The sequence below is a fragment of the Vidua chalybeata genome, chromosome 3 (assembly GCF_026979565.1).
Source record: "Vidua chalybeata isolate OUT-0048 chromosome 3, bVidCha1 merged haplotype, whole genome shotgun sequence".
Lineage (NCBI taxonomy): Eukaryota > Metazoa > Chordata > Aves > Passeriformes > Viduidae > Vidua > Vidua chalybeata.
Window position 1 is genome coordinate 98,868,224 of NC_071532.1, and position 18,759 is coordinate 98,886,982.

General features: G+C 44.4%; 1 protein-coding gene across 5 annotated transcripts; it reads right to left on the minus strand.

The window, feature by feature from the left end:
• Positions 1-238: 238 nt before the first annotated feature.
• On the minus strand, positions 239-12,640 carry ODC1 (ornithine decarboxylase 1). Of its 5 annotated transcripts, none has more exons than XM_053938667.1 (13): positions 12,477-12,565; positions 10,299-10,393; positions 9,429-9,574; positions 9,089-9,262; positions 8,748-8,920; positions 8,334-8,468; positions 8,098-8,179; positions 7,683-7,766; positions 6,244-6,406; positions 6,043-6,155; positions 5,554-5,768; positions 3,150-3,291; positions 239-343 (listed from the first exon to the last, which is right to left on the minus strand). In XM_053938667.1, the coding sequence occupies exons 3-12, from the start codon at positions 9,528-9,530 to the stop codon at positions 3,150-3,152; spliced, it is 1,383 nt and encodes a 460-aa protein (XP_053794642.1). In that variant the 5' UTR covers positions 9,531-9,574; positions 10,299-10,393; positions 12,477-12,565; the 3' UTR covers positions 239-343. The 5 variants fall into 5 exon arrangements, with proteins under 5 accessions (XP_053794642.1, XP_053794643.1, XP_053794641.1 ...); XM_053938668.1 differs by lacking the exon at positions 239-343 and adding an exon at positions 2,814-3,042; XM_053938666.1 differs by lacking the exon at positions 239-343 and having other exon boundaries at positions 2,814-3,291; positions 9,429-9,577.
• Positions 12,641-18,759: the final 6,119 nt, after the last annotated feature.

The window sequence follows — 18,759 nt, forward strand, 5'->3', positions numbered from 1 at the left end:
GAAGCCATCCCAGGCAGATGTCTTGGTATTTTCCTCAGATATTACTTTTGTTTTACACGTGATCCCAAGAGAATTGACATCACCATCACTGGTGCCAGTGAGTGGAGTGAGCACCAGGGACAATTAGAGCAGGAAGGCCACAGCCCCTGCTAATGTGCCAGCAAAGCCCACAGCGAGACACAGAGCTCCATACAGAGCAAGGCTAGCAAGGAGCAAGCTGAAAGGCATAATCTATTCTTTGCTCCAGCTTTAATATTTGTTGAGCTAATTACATCGGACAGATGCAAGCTGATCTCAATTTTTCTGGCATGCAGCTCCTCCCTTCTTCCTGTATCAGACAAGCCTGCCCCAGGGAGGAAGAATTAAGATGTGCAGTTAGAACAACTGGATTTGATTAATAAACACAGCAAAAGAGAGCAAAGGCTTTAATGTCCCAAAAGGCCATCAAGAGGAGGTCAAACTAAACCATATGAGCTCACTTCTTACTTTGTTATGTCTTTGCTGTCCTACATGGTCCTTGCTCCAGCAATAAACAAATTTACCTACAGTGGATTGTCGGGAATGCCCATGGTCACCAATTACTATCACTTGGGGTATTTTAAAGTCAATTAACAAATGGGCAACTAAGATTCCATGGAAGCCAGGAGCCAGGCAGCCGTGAGATGAAGTATCCCAAAGCCCAGAACATATGTTCAGCATAACCTGAGAAAGTTAAGTCTTGCTTAAAGGCACACCTGCATTACTGTAAATACTTACTACTTCCAAAAAGTACTAAAAGTCCCTTGGCAAAATCCATTGGGGTTTTTTAATACAGAAGATGCTTCAGATTAGCCATTTTTAAATACTTGACACACTTGTTAGACATGGCTTAGAGAGCATCAGCCAGGTCTATGACATATCTGCCATAGGAGAGAAAGGTAAAGAACTACAGTCAGCTACATCTCCTTTGGGGAGCATCAGATTGATCAAAATGCTGGTTAGCATGTTTCTACAGTCCTGGCCTCCAGCAGAGATGTACATTTTGGATTTTTGAGACAAAACCCAGTAAAATGGCTAAAATAACCAATCAAGTTAAATGCAGATGAAGAAATTAATTGGCAGCCTGCCAACTTCTCAGTGAAGCTGAGAAGAACTCACTAATTAGTTTCCGTAAGTGATTGCCTTCAAACTACCTGCTGGAGATGGTCTCCATGGGCTGTAAGTAGAGGGAGGCAGACTGTACCACTTGCCCAGTAAGACAGTAGGTGCTACTGCACATATCACATAAGGTCCCACTACAACTCAACTCCTTTCTGACTCATAACAGCCCCAGCCTTCAAATAGGCACTTTGAAAAAGTAGCTGCATCTCCTTTAGACAACTGCAGCTCCTCAGAGTGTATTGTCCGTATACCTGTTCAAATGCACTTAGCTCTTGCAGAGCAAGATGTGGAATTGTTACAGTATTAACATTTGATTACCAGTTACTACCTCTGTCTACACGTAAGAATCATTACATTTCCAGTTGAATTTGGAGAAGCTAAAGGAAACCCTGGTTTGGATGCAGTGAGTTTCTGTAAGATTAAGGCTATGGCTCCACTATGTGTATGTACTGAAGTTTGCCATATGCATAAGAATAAAGGCAAGTGCTATTTTAATTACAAGCTTGAAGCTGGGAATAAAGCAAATAAAGAAAGTCACTTGGGATGCTTCAAGAGACTCAGGAATGAGGTACCATCACTCTTGTTTACCCTACTAATTCAGCTAATGGAGAGTTTCTGCTAGAAGCACAGAACGGAGGTTAAACATTGCCTTTCAGAGCTGCTTGTATGCAGCTGAAAACCAGCTTTATTTCTCTTCTTGCTAGTCACTCTATCAGCAATGCCAACCTTTGGACAACCTTTCAAATTTTAACACTTATTCCAAGCTAGCTTAAGCTTTAAGTATTTACTTGATACATTAAGATCTTTCTCTTTACACATCAGGCATTTGCTATGGTATGCCTGCAGTCCAGAGCCTTCTTGCAAATACATCAAATCCAGCTCTAGGACCAAGTAGTTTATCAGAAACATCTTCTAACTTTAGTGCAAAAAGTGGCAGAAAACTAGTATAGGTTAAACATAAGTCAGAATGCTCTGCTTCAATAAGCAGACTATTTTATCACCAACAGCCCCTGTATTAGATGACGCTAAGTAGTAAATACTAGGAGCTATCACATTTAATCCAAAGGCAGAAGGGTAGCACATCTTTTCGTAAGATTAAATAAGAGCATTTAATTGTATTGCACATACAAAAGATGTCAAGTCCCGTTTTTTATCTCTTTTATACTAAATCCCTAGGCAACACAGGCCAGAGAGCCTGTCAGCCAGTTTCAGCTTCCTGGGTTTTCCTGTAATATATTTTAGTTCTCACACACATAAACAAGCAGTGTGCCACTTGTGGAGCCTGTGCTGTATTCTCTCATTAATGACTAGTATGTTTATAAACAGCCAGCAGTGCTGGCCATAGCACTTGCAGACTAACTCACAGAAAGCCAGCATTGCGCTGAACCTGCAATATGCAACTTGGTACCCACATGTTCAGTAGTGAAAAACAAATGTGAATTCACACAGTATTCAATTTTTTGACAGTCAACCTTCTTCTAACCACATATGAAAAAAGACAATTCAGTTTCCCTATCCATTGAGGGGGTTTCCTTCACTTGGGAGGGCAAGGGTAGGGGAGATCCATTTATTAGTAAGTTCTGGGCTTGCAGCATCTGGTCTGCCCTCATGTATGCTGTAAGAGCCATCCATGACACATTAATTTTCTACAGATGAATGAAACACAGGACCAGTTATTTCAATATACTTTATTTTAAAACAGGTAGGTCACAAAGCACTAAGCTTAGCCCGTTCTGCCATACACAAGCTACAAATACTTGTTTGACAGTTGAGGGTCAGTCTTTAGTAGCATACATGAAAAGTGAATAAAAATCCATATAAAACAATATTCAAATAGTTTCCATAGGAACACAGATAATTGTGACCCATCTCCTAGTCATTTTTCTTGCATTTATGCCAAACCTAAATTTAAAAAAAAACACTTAAAAAGTCTACCAACAATTAAGTTAACAGTCCCCCAAATGCCCTAAATTCAATGCCTAATCTTGCACTTAGTTACTAAATATTACCTATACATTAATACTAGCTGAAGCACAAGCTGCTGGATATTCAATTCCACTTTCCCAGGCACAAGAGACTGGCAGACTAGCAACATCCTGCTCCTCCACCTCAGCTAGGAACCCTTGCTCCTTGATCTGCTGCATTAGTTGCCTAGAAAGAAAAAAAAAAAAAAAAAAAGTGAGTCAAAAACTGTTTCACTGCAGTCTACCTAAAAATGTATGGTACATTTTTCTTTTTAAATGCCAGTGAATATGAAATTAATTCTTTATGCAATAAAAGCAGAATCCATGCAGGTCACTTGTGGCTGGCTAGGTTTTAGGGCAAGTGCCAATACCAAGCCAATTTTACCATTTCTATATAGGACTAAGATTTGCAAAGATGCACCTATATAGCTACATCTGTATAGCTCATGCTATATAACTTAGTGCTCAATAGTTTAGAATTTCAGATGTGAAAATTCCTGACAACTTGACTGCCACTTATCCCACACCCTCACATTACTGGGTAATTTGAATCAAGGAAAAGTATGGATAACAGATTAGGGAATATAAAGGAGCTGACCAGTAAGAACCAAGCAATTCCTTCCATACTCAGCCAAGAGCTGTACTAAAACACAACCTTATAAGAACTTCAGTTGACTGAGTTTTTGGACTTAGTTCACAGATTCATAGAAAGGTTTGGATGCAGCCCAGGACATGTTTGGCTTTCTGGGCTGCAAGGGCACATGGCTGGGTCAAGCCCAGCCTCTCACCCACAGCACCCCCAAGTCCTTCTCAGCAGGGTTCCTCTGGATCTGCTCATCCCCCAGCCTGGATTCATACCAGGGGTTGTCCCCATCCAGGTGCAGCACTTTGCACTTGGTCTTGTTAAATCTCATGAGATTCCCATGGTCCCACTTCTCAAGCCTGTCCTGGTCCCTCAGGTGGCATCCCATCCCTCAGGTGTGTCAACAGCAACACTCAGCTTGATGTCATCTTATAGTTCTAGTTATCTTAGGTATGCAAGGCTAAAAGTTGTGCCACTGCATGGCTCCTCATGTATTACTGGTTTTACAGTTTACACACATGTAATCATCTTGTCCTTTATCTTTCACAGTTTCTAGTCACAAATTTAGTTGTTCACCTTCAGAATTTGTAGATGACATTCCAAAAGACTTTTGCCTGTCCTAGAAAGATCTGCATAATCTCACTGGTGCATGCCTCTCAGTTAAGGGCCAGCCTTTATCACAGAATTCTCTTGCCAAAACAGAAAACACACATAATAGTCCTGAAAGAGGGCTGTGCTGTGGCCTTGGATTACAGTTATGTTTGCATAATTAAGCTCAGCATGCCTCAGACCAAGTATTAAATTTTAACAGCAACCTAGTGATACAGTGAAAAAGCAAATTATTCTCCCACAGAGCCATTTTTAGTTCAATTAGACAGTTTTGGAGTGTTAAGGGAAGTCTAAAAGCTTCATGTGTTTTGAAAAATGCTTCAATCAACTGAAGGTTTCACTAAGGGAAAGAAGAAATACAAACCCTGCTTATACCAGCAGAGTTAGCAGAAGAATAGAAGAAGCTTCCTCTTACTTTTACATCAGGAATTCCCTTGAACATAAAGATTTTCAATATGTTCAAAAAGAACCTGATTGCAGAGCAAATCATGCTTTAGGCTAACACTTCTGCCCAAAAATCCTCTGCAGGCTCAGCAGGCAGATACCAGTAGAGAGGTAAGGGCTTCCTCTTATAGGGAACCCCACTTTTACAGAAGGAGAAATCCATTAACCTGTGTTACACTGCAGAGCACACAGGTTACTTTAAACTGCTGTTTAAGTTACACTTTCATAGTATCCTTGCACTTAAAAGGTAGTCCTGCTTTCTTTACTTACCTGCTTAATAACTTCCATTGGAGATCTAGCACTCTGCACTGAGCACTGAGCCAGAGCTCAACCTAAACCAAGGAATAGCTCTCAAACAACCATAGAGATCATACTGTGAAGCAACACTGTTGAATAGCCCTGCAGTCAGGATTTAGTAAGCTACTAATTTGGAAGACAACATATTATAACTGTAATTGACTGGTCTCTGAGTACAAGTCACAGAAGCTAAATGTAAGGGATTCATAATGATTCTGTATGTTGTGCAATAGTGAAAACACTAGCTAGAATCCAGATTAATGAAGTCTAACATTACTCCTTAAAAAGCATCTCTGCTATACATGTGTACAACAGAGAAAAGTAATTAGTAGCATCAGCATTTTTCTAACCACACAACAAAAACCTTCAGAGGCATTGCCTTCTTCCACACCAGGAGGTTTTACAAGAGCTGTGGCACCAAAACTACCTTTGCCTATAAGGGGTAGCCAACTGATATGAGCTATTTATTACAGTGATCTCAGAAGTACTGATGGCTCAAGATACTTAGTTACTAACCATGCTGGTCTTGACATCACGTAGTGTATTGTTGGCCTCTGGAATCCATTGAAAGTAGAAGCTGCTGCAACAGTATAGGCACCCATGTTTTCAAATAGGATCCAGTCACCAACTTGCAGCTCTGGCATATTAAACCGCTCAACAATCCGATCTAAGCCATCACAGGTTGGTCCCCAAATGCTGCAGGAGTAGCAGCTGTCATCTGGCTTAGGCCGCTAAAGAAGAGAGTGGAGTTTAATTATTTGACTATCAAAACAGAGCTTCCAGAAGTAGTATCATAGCATAACATTCCCCCTCTGAAGAAAAGGAAGAGCTGCTTGCAGGTTCTTCACCTATGGCTTTGAGTTAATTCCACTGCGTGCCTCTTAAGTTAAACACCAGAGTCTGGCAACGTGAAGGGAGCGGTGAACTGAGAAGTGACTGCTGTGACAAGGATTCTCCTACACCCATGATATGTGACTAGTATGTGATTTTTCTGAACGGGCATACCTTTTGCAGGACTGGCTTAACATGTGCATGATCATACAAGATGCAGTTGAATGATCCATAGACCCCATCATTCACATAGTACATAAGAGTTTTGTCATTTGCATCATCTTCATCTGGAAGAAGTTGAGACACCAGTGAGAAAAAGTCTTGAAAAGATACACACAATTGGCTAGATCTAAGTCTAGGTCTTGATTTACATACCATCAGAACCTGCTTGCTCCTTTAACACAATTTTCTTTGCAATGATGTTGACTGCCAGTGTGAATGCTGATGCAACATAGTATCTTCCGGGCTCTGCAATAATATTTATTCCAGAATCTGAAGGGAAGTATTTATCCAGTGCTGGGTTGATTACACTTGTGATCTAGGGAAAAAAAAAATCAGATGCCAGTATTAATATTTCAGCAGCTACTCAGGTGCTACCTTAGAAGTCTGAGATGAAGTAAGACCCTCAAATTCAAAATTATATACTAGTGAAACATGTAACATCTATTAACATCTATTGTAACTTCTATTGACTGCCTTTGCTTTTTCTTATTCAAGATCTTGTTTGCAATTAAATTTACTATATACTAAATACAAAGCACCAAAAGCAGACACCACTTGCAACTTAAAACTTAAGTAACAAAACAGGTCATGTTTGAGGCTGAAGGAAATCACCCCTCCTAGGCTCATTAAACTGCCATTAATGCCCTGCAAGTCCCCACACTCCAAATTTGATTTGTAGTCCACCTGTAGTGTTGCTACTTATGCACTATTCTACGGCTTACTAAATCCTAATGTGTCATCTCATGGGATCATAAGCATACTGAGGGCTTTACAATCATAGTTGAAATTCAGTTGCCTTCATGATCAGTTATTTCCAGGTTCTGAAGATGCCTCCAACCATAACATGACTATCATGCCATGGAGCCCAATGACATAATTTGCTTTTGATGCCTCACATATGCCCACACTATACTACGAGAAGCCAGACTTCATCAGGAGGTACCAAAAGGGCTACAATGTTAGCTCACACTATTATAAGAAACTTTTTATGTAACCCACTGTATCCTTGTGTAAATATGTAACATTTAACACCTCCTTGGGTTAGAAGGCAAGGCGGTCTGATAACACTGCTTTAAGTGGAAGTCCCATCAATATGCAGCCCCCTTGTCTCTTCCAAAAGCAGAGATATTGCTGAGGTAAAGCAGACTGGAAAACACTGAACAACTTAAAAATTATCCAAAAGCTAGTCCTAAATCAGATGCAATGCTGACCTCATATGCTGCCACCCCTAAGGACAGTATGGGTTCAGGACTACCCTTTCACCCTGTTTGGGAGCAGTACCCATCTATTCAGTCTAAAGTACAGCACCAACTGGAAGAAGTCTGCCAGTAAGAATCAAGACTGTAGTTAAAACCAGTTTTTCTTTTTTGAGACTTCTGCATGTTTGTGCAGTCATTTAGCTATGTATCTAATGAGCTCACCTAATTTCTAGTTTTCAGATTAATTCCTCTCTCCCTCTTAATTACATTTCTGACCAAGCACACGCATTTTTGCAAATGTGTCTGCATACAAACAGAAAAGGCAAGATTTTATTTAATCCAGATCAACACTCAAAGCAGACTCCAGAACCTGAGAACTCAGCAAAGCTATACCTCTTCAAATTTAAGCTTGACATCTTCAGAGCCAGGGAAGCCACCACCAATATCAAGCAGATACATATTGAAGCCAAGTTCAGCCTAAAATGAGACGAACAGCAACACTGTCATGAAAAGTTTATCATTTATGTCAGTTTATAATTTATCTTATTAACTTAAAAAAGCAATGTGAAGTCATTTCATTAACACTTGAAACAGAGCAAACACATGTTCAAGTAATAGTAATTTGAGTTTGAGCTGCCAATTTTAGTTTTGCCAAGCTGGTAGAAGTAAGCTACCCAGACATAAAAAATTCCTACAACATCAAGTCAGTGACTTGGCTAGCTTTTAACCCTGTTAACAGTTGTACACTTCATTCAGTTTTGCCACAACAGTTGAGCCGTAGTCCCAGAGAAAGTAGAACTAGACTTACTCCCATATCAAACACACAACGGGCATCAGAAATGGCTTGAACAAAGGTCTCTGGGTCTGTACATCCACTTCCAACATGGAAACTACAAAAAGATACAAAATATCAGTTGCTATTTGGCACATTAGTCAAGAAGTTTTGTAAAAACTCCTGTCATCACATGCAAAGGCATCTCTATTGTCAGGTAGACCATTTAAAGGAAACTTATTTAGTACTATATTTTGATACTGTCAGCTCACCTAACTCCAACAATGGCAAGGTCAAGCTCTTTCGCACGCTCCAGAAGAAGCCTACTAGTCTTAAGTGTAGCTCCAAATTTAACACTCAGACGACAGACTGCTTTGGAGTCATCGGTGGTAATGCGCAAGACTAACCTAGAAACAGGAAAAAATGAGGAGTTAAGTTTCAGTATAACAGACATCATCACCAGGTAGGTATGATCTCAGAATGAGACTGAGCTTAAAGCTCTGTGTATCTCTTCCTAAAGTGCCAGGAAACTCTACAAGATTAGATTTCATTGGTTAAAAGTATGTTTATTATTTCACAGTTTTGCAGACTACCTTAAACTAATGAACAACAAGTTTCAGATAAAGCAGGTATTTCTGTATCTTGGGAACCCACGGAAGAATTACAGAACAATTAGCATTACTTACTTGGCTTTTGGATGGGCCCTTGCAACTTTCATTAGTTCTACTTCACTATCAAATGTCATCATCTGCACACCACTGCTGGCAGCATGTTTGATTTGAGATACTTGTTTGCAGGGATTTGCATATATTATTCGCTCGGGAGGCACACCAATGCTCTGTACCAGCTGTATTTCAGTCTGAAGAAAGAACAGATTACACTTGCAGAAGATATTTCTAGATGGATGATTAATGTCATCAGAATAATAAAAGCAACACCACTCAGTTATGCTTAATTTTATACAAACATGTCTTATAAGGCTGAACAGATACCAACATCACAGATCAGAAGATAGTCGAGATCTCACCTTACTGGCACAATCAAATCCTGCCCCAAGAACAGCAAGTGTCTTCACAACGGCTTTGCTGTCATTGCATTTTACAGCATAGAAGGGGGTCACCCGAGGAAGGGCCTTATGCCACCGCATGTGCTTCTTCACAATGTCCCCGAGGTCAGCAACATAGAAGGCATCTTTATCGTCCTAAAGCAAACACACATCTTAACATTTCAAACAACAGATAACAGGATAAGCCTAGAGGTCAGCATTTGAGGGGGGTGTCTTGTGGATCATTTGCAAGGACAACTTGTTCTATTAGTTTATAAGTTTGTAGCATCATGAAATGTAGTGGTTTTCCCCTCATACTTACAGAAGATGACACTTCATTTATTTTTTGGTCAAGGATATCCTTGGCAGTAAAGCCTTCATCAAGGAAGGTCAACTCAAATTCTTCTTTGCTGAAGTTACTCATGACTTCTAAGATTTCAGGTTTATGTGAAAGGACTTGGTTATGAACTGCTGGGGAAAAAAAAAGTTAATTACTTAATTTGAATACACATAGTTTACATTCAGTACTTCACTTAGATTCATATAGTCATTATATGACCACTACTTTGTGCTCATATATTCTACAATTATACAGCTCCTACAGTGATCACTAATAGCTGCATAGATTAGACACTTGCATAATGACAGAACAGATGTAATCAGAACCAAGGAGGCGGACCAAAATAATCTTTCTAGCTGGAAGGCAAATTCTCCTCTGTTCAACAATTCTATGATGTTCTGAATCTGCTCAAATTAAAAAAAACAATCAAATAAGTACTGTCAGTTATTATCAGTCTGGCTCCCTGGAAGTTTCTGCTCTCTTTTCCTTCACCTCCACATCAGAGCTATTAATATTATGGCTAGTATCTACTTCCGACTTTTTTTATTTTAAAAACTCCTAAGCACTATTTTAGCCCACCAGTTTCAGAAGAAAGGGTTTACTTGTTATTGCCAAGAAAATCCAAGACTTCAATGACTTCTGAGTAGTGCCAACTCTCATTATATCCAAGCCAGGCAAATATCTGGATTCTCAATACAGTTCATACTATGCATAAAGCAGACATGAGAACAGGGCTTTCCTTGAAGTTGTTCTGTTGGTAGTTAAGAGTTTCTCTGTTCTACTCATGACCTCCAAGCTACAAGAGAACCTCAGCTGTCATGAGTGGCAGACACACATTTTCATAACTCTCACCTGCAGACAAAGTCTTAACAGGGATCCCAATTAGTACTTCAGAACAAGGTTTTACAGCAGTCCATCACAAATCTTCATTGCTAACAGAAATCTACCTGCCAAGTAGAAAGTCCCTTGAGAACTAGAACTAAAGAGCAAAAGCATACTCCTCTGCCATCCATGACCCGCCCTTTCACTGGATAGTCCAAATACATAACAACAGCATTCTTCATCAAGCTGTTAAGCAGAGTGCATGCTACCTTTCAAAGACCTCAGCATTGCAAGTCACTCATAGGGAAGACACGGTTTCATGTAACAGGGTCCAGCCCTCTTCCTTCTCTCAGCAATTTTTACACTCAAACTAGTCATGCAGACTAGGATGAAAATTATGCAAACTCTGACTTATTCACTAATATTAATGTTAGTGTTTCCTTTATTTTCAAAAAGTCTGGCTATAAACCAATTGAAAAAGGATGTTTTATAGCTGCTACAGATTAACAAGTTTCTAAAACCAACAGAATTGTTAATTCCACACATGTGTATAACAACATTCATTGAATTTTATTGAGTAACTTTGAAACATCAGTAATTATACTTCATTTCAACCTTCAGAAACATATGGCAACAAGAACTACTTCGTATCTTTTGATCATTTCTCACTTATCAGACACAAATCAAATTTGAGATTCATACTAGATTAAGATTTGATTCTAATAAACCCAACAATCCATTGAACCTCATTCTCCTTCTGCTCGCATTCACGTGCAGTGATAATTCTGCCACAAGCTGGATTAAAGTCTTCTCTTTAAAGCCTCTTTGAAAGGACCATGAGAAATAGCAAATTAAAAACTTCTCAGGAAGGTGCTTGTTACTAAGGAGAAGTTGCTTGCAGCTTTGCAGAAAGCAGTTCAGGGACTGCAGTTAAGAGATGTGAACACTATCAGGAAGAATTTAGTTTAACCTCACCTCTGCAGAGAAGTGCATGAACAGCACTTTTCCTTTTAACATGTAAAAGGGAAATTACTATTACTGGCCACAACAGATTGTGTTAAAAAGTTCTTGCAAGCTTTCCATCTCCACCTCATTGCACAATTTCAACTACAGTGTAATTACACAGCATGTAGGTGCAAACTGTAGCCTCCCGAAGGATGTTTCTATTTGGACTGTGTGCAAAGTGTCTGCAGCTCCCCAGAAGAAAAGGCAATTTATGCTCATTTAGAATTTGTTCTCCAGAATACACCCCTATTTAGCAGCTGTACTTCGAGCTGAGTCATGCCTGCAGGCTCCGTACTCAAACAGCCAAGCTGCGTCTAGAAAAGGTGCCCGAGGCGCCCCTGACTCCGGAGCCTGCAGAGGCTGCGGTGTGCACGGACGGGGCCGGCTGCCCTGCGCTCACCGACACCCTTCTCCCTGCAAAGCCACCCGGTCCCGCAGCGCAGCCTGACGCGGCCGAGCTGGGGCTGCGCTGCCCGGCTCGGCAGCGGGGGCACTGCCCGCCCAGCCTAACGCTGCGGCTTTCCGAGGAGGCGCCTGTCAGCCCCGGGGCGCACCTTCATTACAGCTCACATCACCCTGCGGCTGGGCCCCCATCCCGAGACGGCCGGGGGAGCAGCGCTCCGCGGGAGAAGGGCGCCGTCCCCTTCCCTCGGGGTAGTCAAGGCCCGGTCGGATGGGGCTCTGAGCAGCCGGGTCTATTGGAAGTTGTCCCTGCTGTAGGCAGTTAGAACTAGATGGTCATTAAGGTCCCTTCCAACCCAAACTACTCTGTGATTCTCCGATCCGCTCCCGGCCCAGGCCAGTGCCCGCCGGGTGTGCAGGGGGGGCAGCGCCCCGGCGCCCCTCGGCCCAAGGGCGAGCCCGGCCGCCTCAAGCCCCGTTCCTGCCACGCACCTGCCTTTCCCCACCCCGGAAACAGCCCGGCGGCCACGGCGGAGCCGTCCCTTCCCCCGCTGCCGGAAAGCGCCGCCAATGCTCCCCAGGCGAGCCGGGGAGCCGATCTGGCCCGCTTACAGCCGCCCGGAGCCTCCCGCCTCCCCGCCGGGACCGGGGATTCCTCGTGCCCGGCGGCAGCACCGGCGCCCAGCCCGGGCCGCGCCGCTTGCCAGCGGCCCCGCAGACACGTGGCTCCGCGCCGGCCGCTTCCGCCGCCCGCCCGCTCCGCTCCCGGCACAGCCCGGCACATCCCGCCGCCCGCCTCACCTCGCAGCGGTGGCGGAGCTGCTGTCAAGCCTCCGCGGCAGCCGATCCCCTCGCTCCGAGCCGCCTCCCCCTCCTCCTGCGAGCCGGGCGCTGTGCGCGGAGCCGGGCGGGAGCGCCGGACCGGCTGAGGAGGAAGGAGCGGGGTGAGCGGGGCGCCGCGGCTGACAAAGCTTCACCACGGCCGCCGCTCTCCTATTTATAGCGCCGCGGCGTCGCTGTGGCAACGCACCAGCTCAAACCAGCCGCGATCGGCTGGGACCGGGCGCGCTCCCACCGCCGCTATTGTGACGTACGGCCGAACATGCGCACGGCGCCGTGCGCCCCCCGCCCGCCCCGCCCGGCCCGGCCCGGCCCGGCCCCTGCTCGGCCCCTGCCGTGCGCCGGGCGTGCCGAGCCTCTGCGCGGGCTGTGTCCCTCCCGGGGCCCCTTCCCCCGTGGGGCCACCCGGGACGGGATCCACCTGCGGGGTGATGTGCGCGACCCCAGCCCTGCCGGTTGCCAGCAGGTGCATGGCCCGCGCCATCCCCGCCGCCGGTTCGGTACTCCCGGGTCGGTACCGCAGCCTTAACGTGAAAAAGCGGCTGCAGGAGGCCGGAGGGTTGCGGCTTCAAGCGATGCCTTTGGCAGATGGTGGAGGAAAGCACTGCTGAGCCAGGGGACCCGGAGTGTGTCACACTCGGCGTGTCGGTGGGGCGGCAGAGCCATCCAGTTTGTGCGGCTCTCGCAGCCCCTGTGCTCGGCAGTGACTGCTGTCCGCAGCGATGCTGCCCCTGCCTGCATCTCTGACCACCGAGCGTGTTCTACAAAACATTTCCCGTAACACTGACCAGTTTTTCCATTTGCTCTTGTTCTGACACTGGTAGCTGTTTCCACTGTAAGGTTATTTTGTATTACTAGTTTGTTTTAGAAATGGGCGTCCATGGAAGGTGTAAAGTATCAATTGATCCTTTCAATCCATTTTTTGGTTTAGCCCTGAACGACTGTGCTTTCTGCCCTTGTCAGGACAGACAATTTCTGCCCCTCTCCCCCTCTCCTTAAAAAGTTCAAGCCTCACCCCATGGTAGATGGACTAAGTCCTTGCCCTATGGACTGAGTTCCTGCCCTGCCAATGTTTGTGGGAGGATGGAGCTGCCCTTGCCATGCTGAAAAAGTGATTTTTACACCCAGCCACCTCTGGAGCATTTACAAGAGAGGCAAGAAACCTTTCTGCAGCACATGCTGCAGGACAGAGCTCAGGGTACTCCTGCTCTCCATCTCCAAGTCACTGAAGGATATGTTAATGGCTTTCTGAAAATAGGTATCTGGGCAGCCCCTACCTGCCTGCAGAGCTGGTGAATGAGCACTGCAAGCTGGAGAAAACCCCCCCATCCTACATGGGGAAAAGTGGTGGGAAATGCTGGCTGCTGTGGGGTGTGGGATGCTCTCGTGGAGGTATCCAAAGCAAAAGATTGTGCTCACTGGCCTCAGAGGTTCCCTCCTCCACCACTCCCACGAAGCTCAGCTGGAAAACCCTCTGTATTTCAGACAGAAGCAGATCAATGGGATGTCCTTGTCCACCCCATATTCTGCCTTCTGGAGCTGGGTTGAGGGTGGAGGGCACCAGGCTGGGGCTGCAAAACAATCCCTTAAAGGACTGAAATAAAGGAAAACACCAAGATCAAGCAGATAATGAACAAAAGGTGGACTGGGACACAGCCAAAAGAAATGTCAGGGGACAGAGTTGCTGGTTTTGGTTAAAATAATTTAATGAAAGAAGGAACAAAATATCCTAAAGTATTTTAAACACACACACACACACACACACACACACATATATATATATATATATATATATATACCTGATGTGTGTGTATGTCATCACACATCCAGGCATGAACTACTGAAGGTTTTCTAAATAAGAGCAAGAAGTGGGGAAAACCATCTCAGTGTGTAGCACCTACATCAGCTGGTCCTAAGGATACTACCTGCCCTCAACAACAATTCTGGTGCAGCAGGGCCACTGCACAAGCATTGTCTTTGCTGACATAACTCATCAAAATCTCTGACGAATTTCACACCACCTCCCCTGCCAGTTAACAGGGCAAATAATGGGGCTCATATGCCTCTAGATTTGGCTTTGTGGGCAACACATATAATTTAATTTCATTTTTCTTCTGCTGACTGTGAATAAACGGGATTGCAGAATCACAGAGTAGTCTGAGTTGGAATTAAGCATTGGAAATGCAGACAGAGAGGGAAGGGAAGGGCTGTGCCACCACCACAGGAGCCAGCTGCTCACTGAGCTGGCTCAAAAGCAGGCGCTGTGGTCCGGATAATGACAATGGCCATCACTTAGCCCCAGCACTCCAACACAGCTCTGGTACTCTCCACCTTCTTCCCTCTGGCCGGGGCTGAGAAGAGCCTGTGGCTGTCCCCAGCTGTGTCCTGGTTGACTGACCTTGGCTGGGGCAGGGGGTCAGGGGCCAGGTAGCACTGCCCTGGTGTGAGACGAAATGGAGCTGTACCCGAGGCTGGAGAGCAAAGGCTGGACTGCTCCAAGGGAAAGAGGTGACAAAAACAACCGCAGGATACAATTACCCGAGGAACTGATGCATTTTGCAGATAGTTAATAGAAAGGTTTTATCAGCTCCTCAACAGGATGGGATTGCCAAATATTACATCCTCCTCCTAGTTCTTGTCTCTGGAGGATCCTTGAGAGCTGGTGGTGACAAGGGCTGGCTTTGAGGAGCATGTTTGCAGGAGGGGCTCCAGTTCAGGACCCCTGGGTCCCTGTGCCAGAGGACAGTCAAGGGCAGCTTTCAGGCATATTCAGATATAAAAAAGGAGGCATGTCCTTTGCTTCCTGTTTCCTGGCTAGTGCCCTGAGGGTCTGGCCAAGCTGCTCTGAAGGGCATGAGCAGCTGCCCAGCTCCACCAGTCACAGGGGCAGAGCAGATCCTGGGTGTGAAGAACTGGGGGATGCTCCTGCAGCTCTTGGCAAGTCACCACCAGTCTCAGACTACCTTATATGAAGCAGTTGCTTGGGCCAAAAACGTTTTCCAGAAGAGGGCACTGGAAAAGCATTTGTTGGTAGGAGACTGTGGCCATATCTTCCTATGTTTCTCCTCCTCACTTTCTCTCCACGCAGGGTCCTTGCTGCTCTGGAGAGACAGAGGATAGGGACTGACTTCCCTATAGCTGTCAATGTCTCCTACATCTTGCAGTACAGCAGCAGCAGCCTGGTGGGCCCTCACCCTGCTGATTGATAGGCGTCCTAGATCTTACAGACCCCTATATTTGGGAGGAGCTGGAGCCAAGCCCCAGGTTCCTTGAGCTTTGGCCAGGTGGGGAGAGCTGCCCAGTGAGAGAGAGACGAAGTGGCCAGCACCACCACAGCAGCTGGAGAAAACCTCAAGGTAATGCCTGGCATTTCTCAACTGCTCTCCTTCCCTCTGAGTCTATCCAGGGTCTTTGTGCTTCCCAAGAAATTAAGCCCTCTGACAGCTCATGGAGGCTGGTAAATAGTACCTCCACTTTGTGGATGAAAAAGTGACTCAGAGAAAGATTCAGTGACTTACCAAGGATTGCAGAGAGTAAATTCCTTATAGGGGTGTGCTGAGATGTGGGCCTATGTGATGTGGAGGTATTATGTGGGCTGTGGGATGCAGGATATGTGCATGGGGGAATCTCATGGGGCTACCTCCAGTTCTCTTGGGGCAGCTGCTCTTCATTACCTTTCAGTTCATTGACACAGAGAAAAGAAAACCTACAAATTGTCCCTGTCGGGCAACAAAGACTTAGAGAAAACAATGTTTCCAGGATACGTTTTTCATGTCTTTTATTACACATTTTCTAGGCATTTGAATACAGTTTCTTGCAACTCAGTGCTACAAATGTGATGCCGCATCCTTTCGAGTCAGAGCAACAAACTAAAATAACTCCTTGCAGTGGCTAAATTAAAGGAGACAGAGTAACCAAAATTCCTGTGAGGTGACTGGAAAGCTTTGCTTTGCAGCTCAGCCCCAGAAATGCTTATGGATCTGTTTTCTGATTTGCCTTTTTTGGGCTTAGTAGCCCGGTTAAAAATTAGTTCAAAACCTCACATGCCATGAGGTGAAGCACATAACTCTGACATTACAGCACCATTTTTGTGCCTGAGCCTTGTCTAATCCTTCACAGTTACAGAATTGAGACAGATATATATGAAAAATAAATTTTAAAACTCAGTGTTCTCATATGCATGTTGTTAAATATACTTGATATATCAAGATGTTTGAGTACCATCATCCTCAGTAAGAGCTCAGCACCAACCAGAAGTGAGCCAAAAAATGAGATTTGACTCTAGCATTGTTATAGTTAATTCACGGATTCTGTAGGCAATATACGATGGTATAGCAGAGTTTAAACACTTTGTATTTTAATAGACTCCTCATCTTGCTCTCAACAAAGACAATGCCAAAATTCTCTGAGAGTTGGAAAGAAAGAAAACTGCTCTTGCAAGCTGTTGAACATTAGCTTGAAATGCAGAGGTAAGCCTGTTCTGTGGAATTAATGGAAAGGGAGCCATGGAAGTGACAGATAGATCCTGTGTGTGCAGCCAACAAGCAGGGAGGCAATGGTGAGTCCTGTTAGCACGGCACTGTGGTGCTCAGCCCATACACTGCATCTCTCTCTCATGTAAAAGACTGTCATCTGCCATGGTGAAGCCATTGCTGGGGCCACAGGGCATTGCTGTCACACATAATTCACAGCCAGCTTCTGAGCCCACCCTGGTAAAGACCTTGATATAGTCCAGAAACAACCTGAAAGTTTGAGCAGTTTTGAGTGAGGAAGCACTCAGTGCTTGTATGCTCATTGAGTATCACAATCAAATGACGACCACTGGTTGTGTCAATGCTGGATCTGACCCCTCGATGTGTCTTCTCCTGCACATACTGCAGTGGCTACTCAGAAAGGAGAATGCTCTCTGATGAGAGCAGCAGCAGCATCTGAGTATGCCACAGTTTGCAGAAATTAATATCTTGCAGATTTAAATCCTAAGACTCCCATGTGGATCAGATCTTAAGGTATTGTGCAAACACAGTGAGATTACAGACTGCTCCAGCAAATTCACAGTTGCTGGTGGGGAATTCACTGCATGGTGTGAATAGACAGGGAGCAATGGTGGCCCATGGCATATATCGAGCACAGCCCAGCCCTGCTGGATTTCATGTGTGCAAGTTGCTCATACTGACATTTCCTCACAAAGGTTTGTCGTCTGCAAAATGTGTGTCCCAGTGGAGAGCTCTGAGTACACACTTAAGATTTGCAGTAAAACTAAGGATAGCTGGAAAGTTCAGTGTCTTGGTTTTCCCCACAGCCTTCCTTCAACTTTTGCTGTCTTCAGATAGATGAGCATTAATAACATGTAGGACATCTTTTTCTCTTAGGGCAGTGGAAAATTTAAGAAGCCCATCAGAAGTCAGCATGGTTTCCTGGGGTTTGTGATAATATTAGTCTTCTGTTATCACCTTTGATAGCAGGAATTGACGATGTGAATGGTAGAAGTGAATATATTGAATAGTGCATCAAACTTGTGACATGGCTCAGGATATCTGGGGAGGAAAAAAAAAAGTGTAAAATTTAGGAGGTTATAAGTTCTGGACATGTTAAACATAGCAAGTATTCATTTCCTTCCATGATAATTCTAGGTATATATCATGTAGCAGACAGCTTCTCAGACTGAGAACTTCTGAAGGTTTTCATGTCAGGGGAAGGGAATAATACATTTCTGTATCATACATTCTACTCCTGGAAAAACTTTCGACATAAGTCTTTTGACACTACACAACAAATAGTGCAAGACTTTGAAGTGGTAGTAGGTTCCTTACTTTTAGCTCATATTCAGGGAATTAATGAGTTGTAATCTTACCTACACACTACCAACTGCAAATATCCGAGAAGCAACACCTCATATTGAAAACTTCACATTTTGGATTATGACTGGAGTTTAATTTGGGATTAGTTTAATCTAGTGAATAGTAGTTTAAGAGATGATTATCTCAATGGTAGCTACAAAGATGGTGCAAAACTCTCAGCATTGTCGGACATTATAGGGAAGAGCAATGGCCATAAGTTGTGCCACTGGCAGTTCTGGTTGGATATTGGAGAAACTTTTTCTCCAGGAGAGTTGTGGAACCCTGAGACAGAGGTAGGGTGGCCATTCTTGGAGGTTTTTAAGTTTAAGCGAGAAAAAGCCATGGCTGACCTGCTCTGGTGCCTGCTGATAGTCCTACTTTGGGTGTGAGGTTGGGCAGGAGACTTC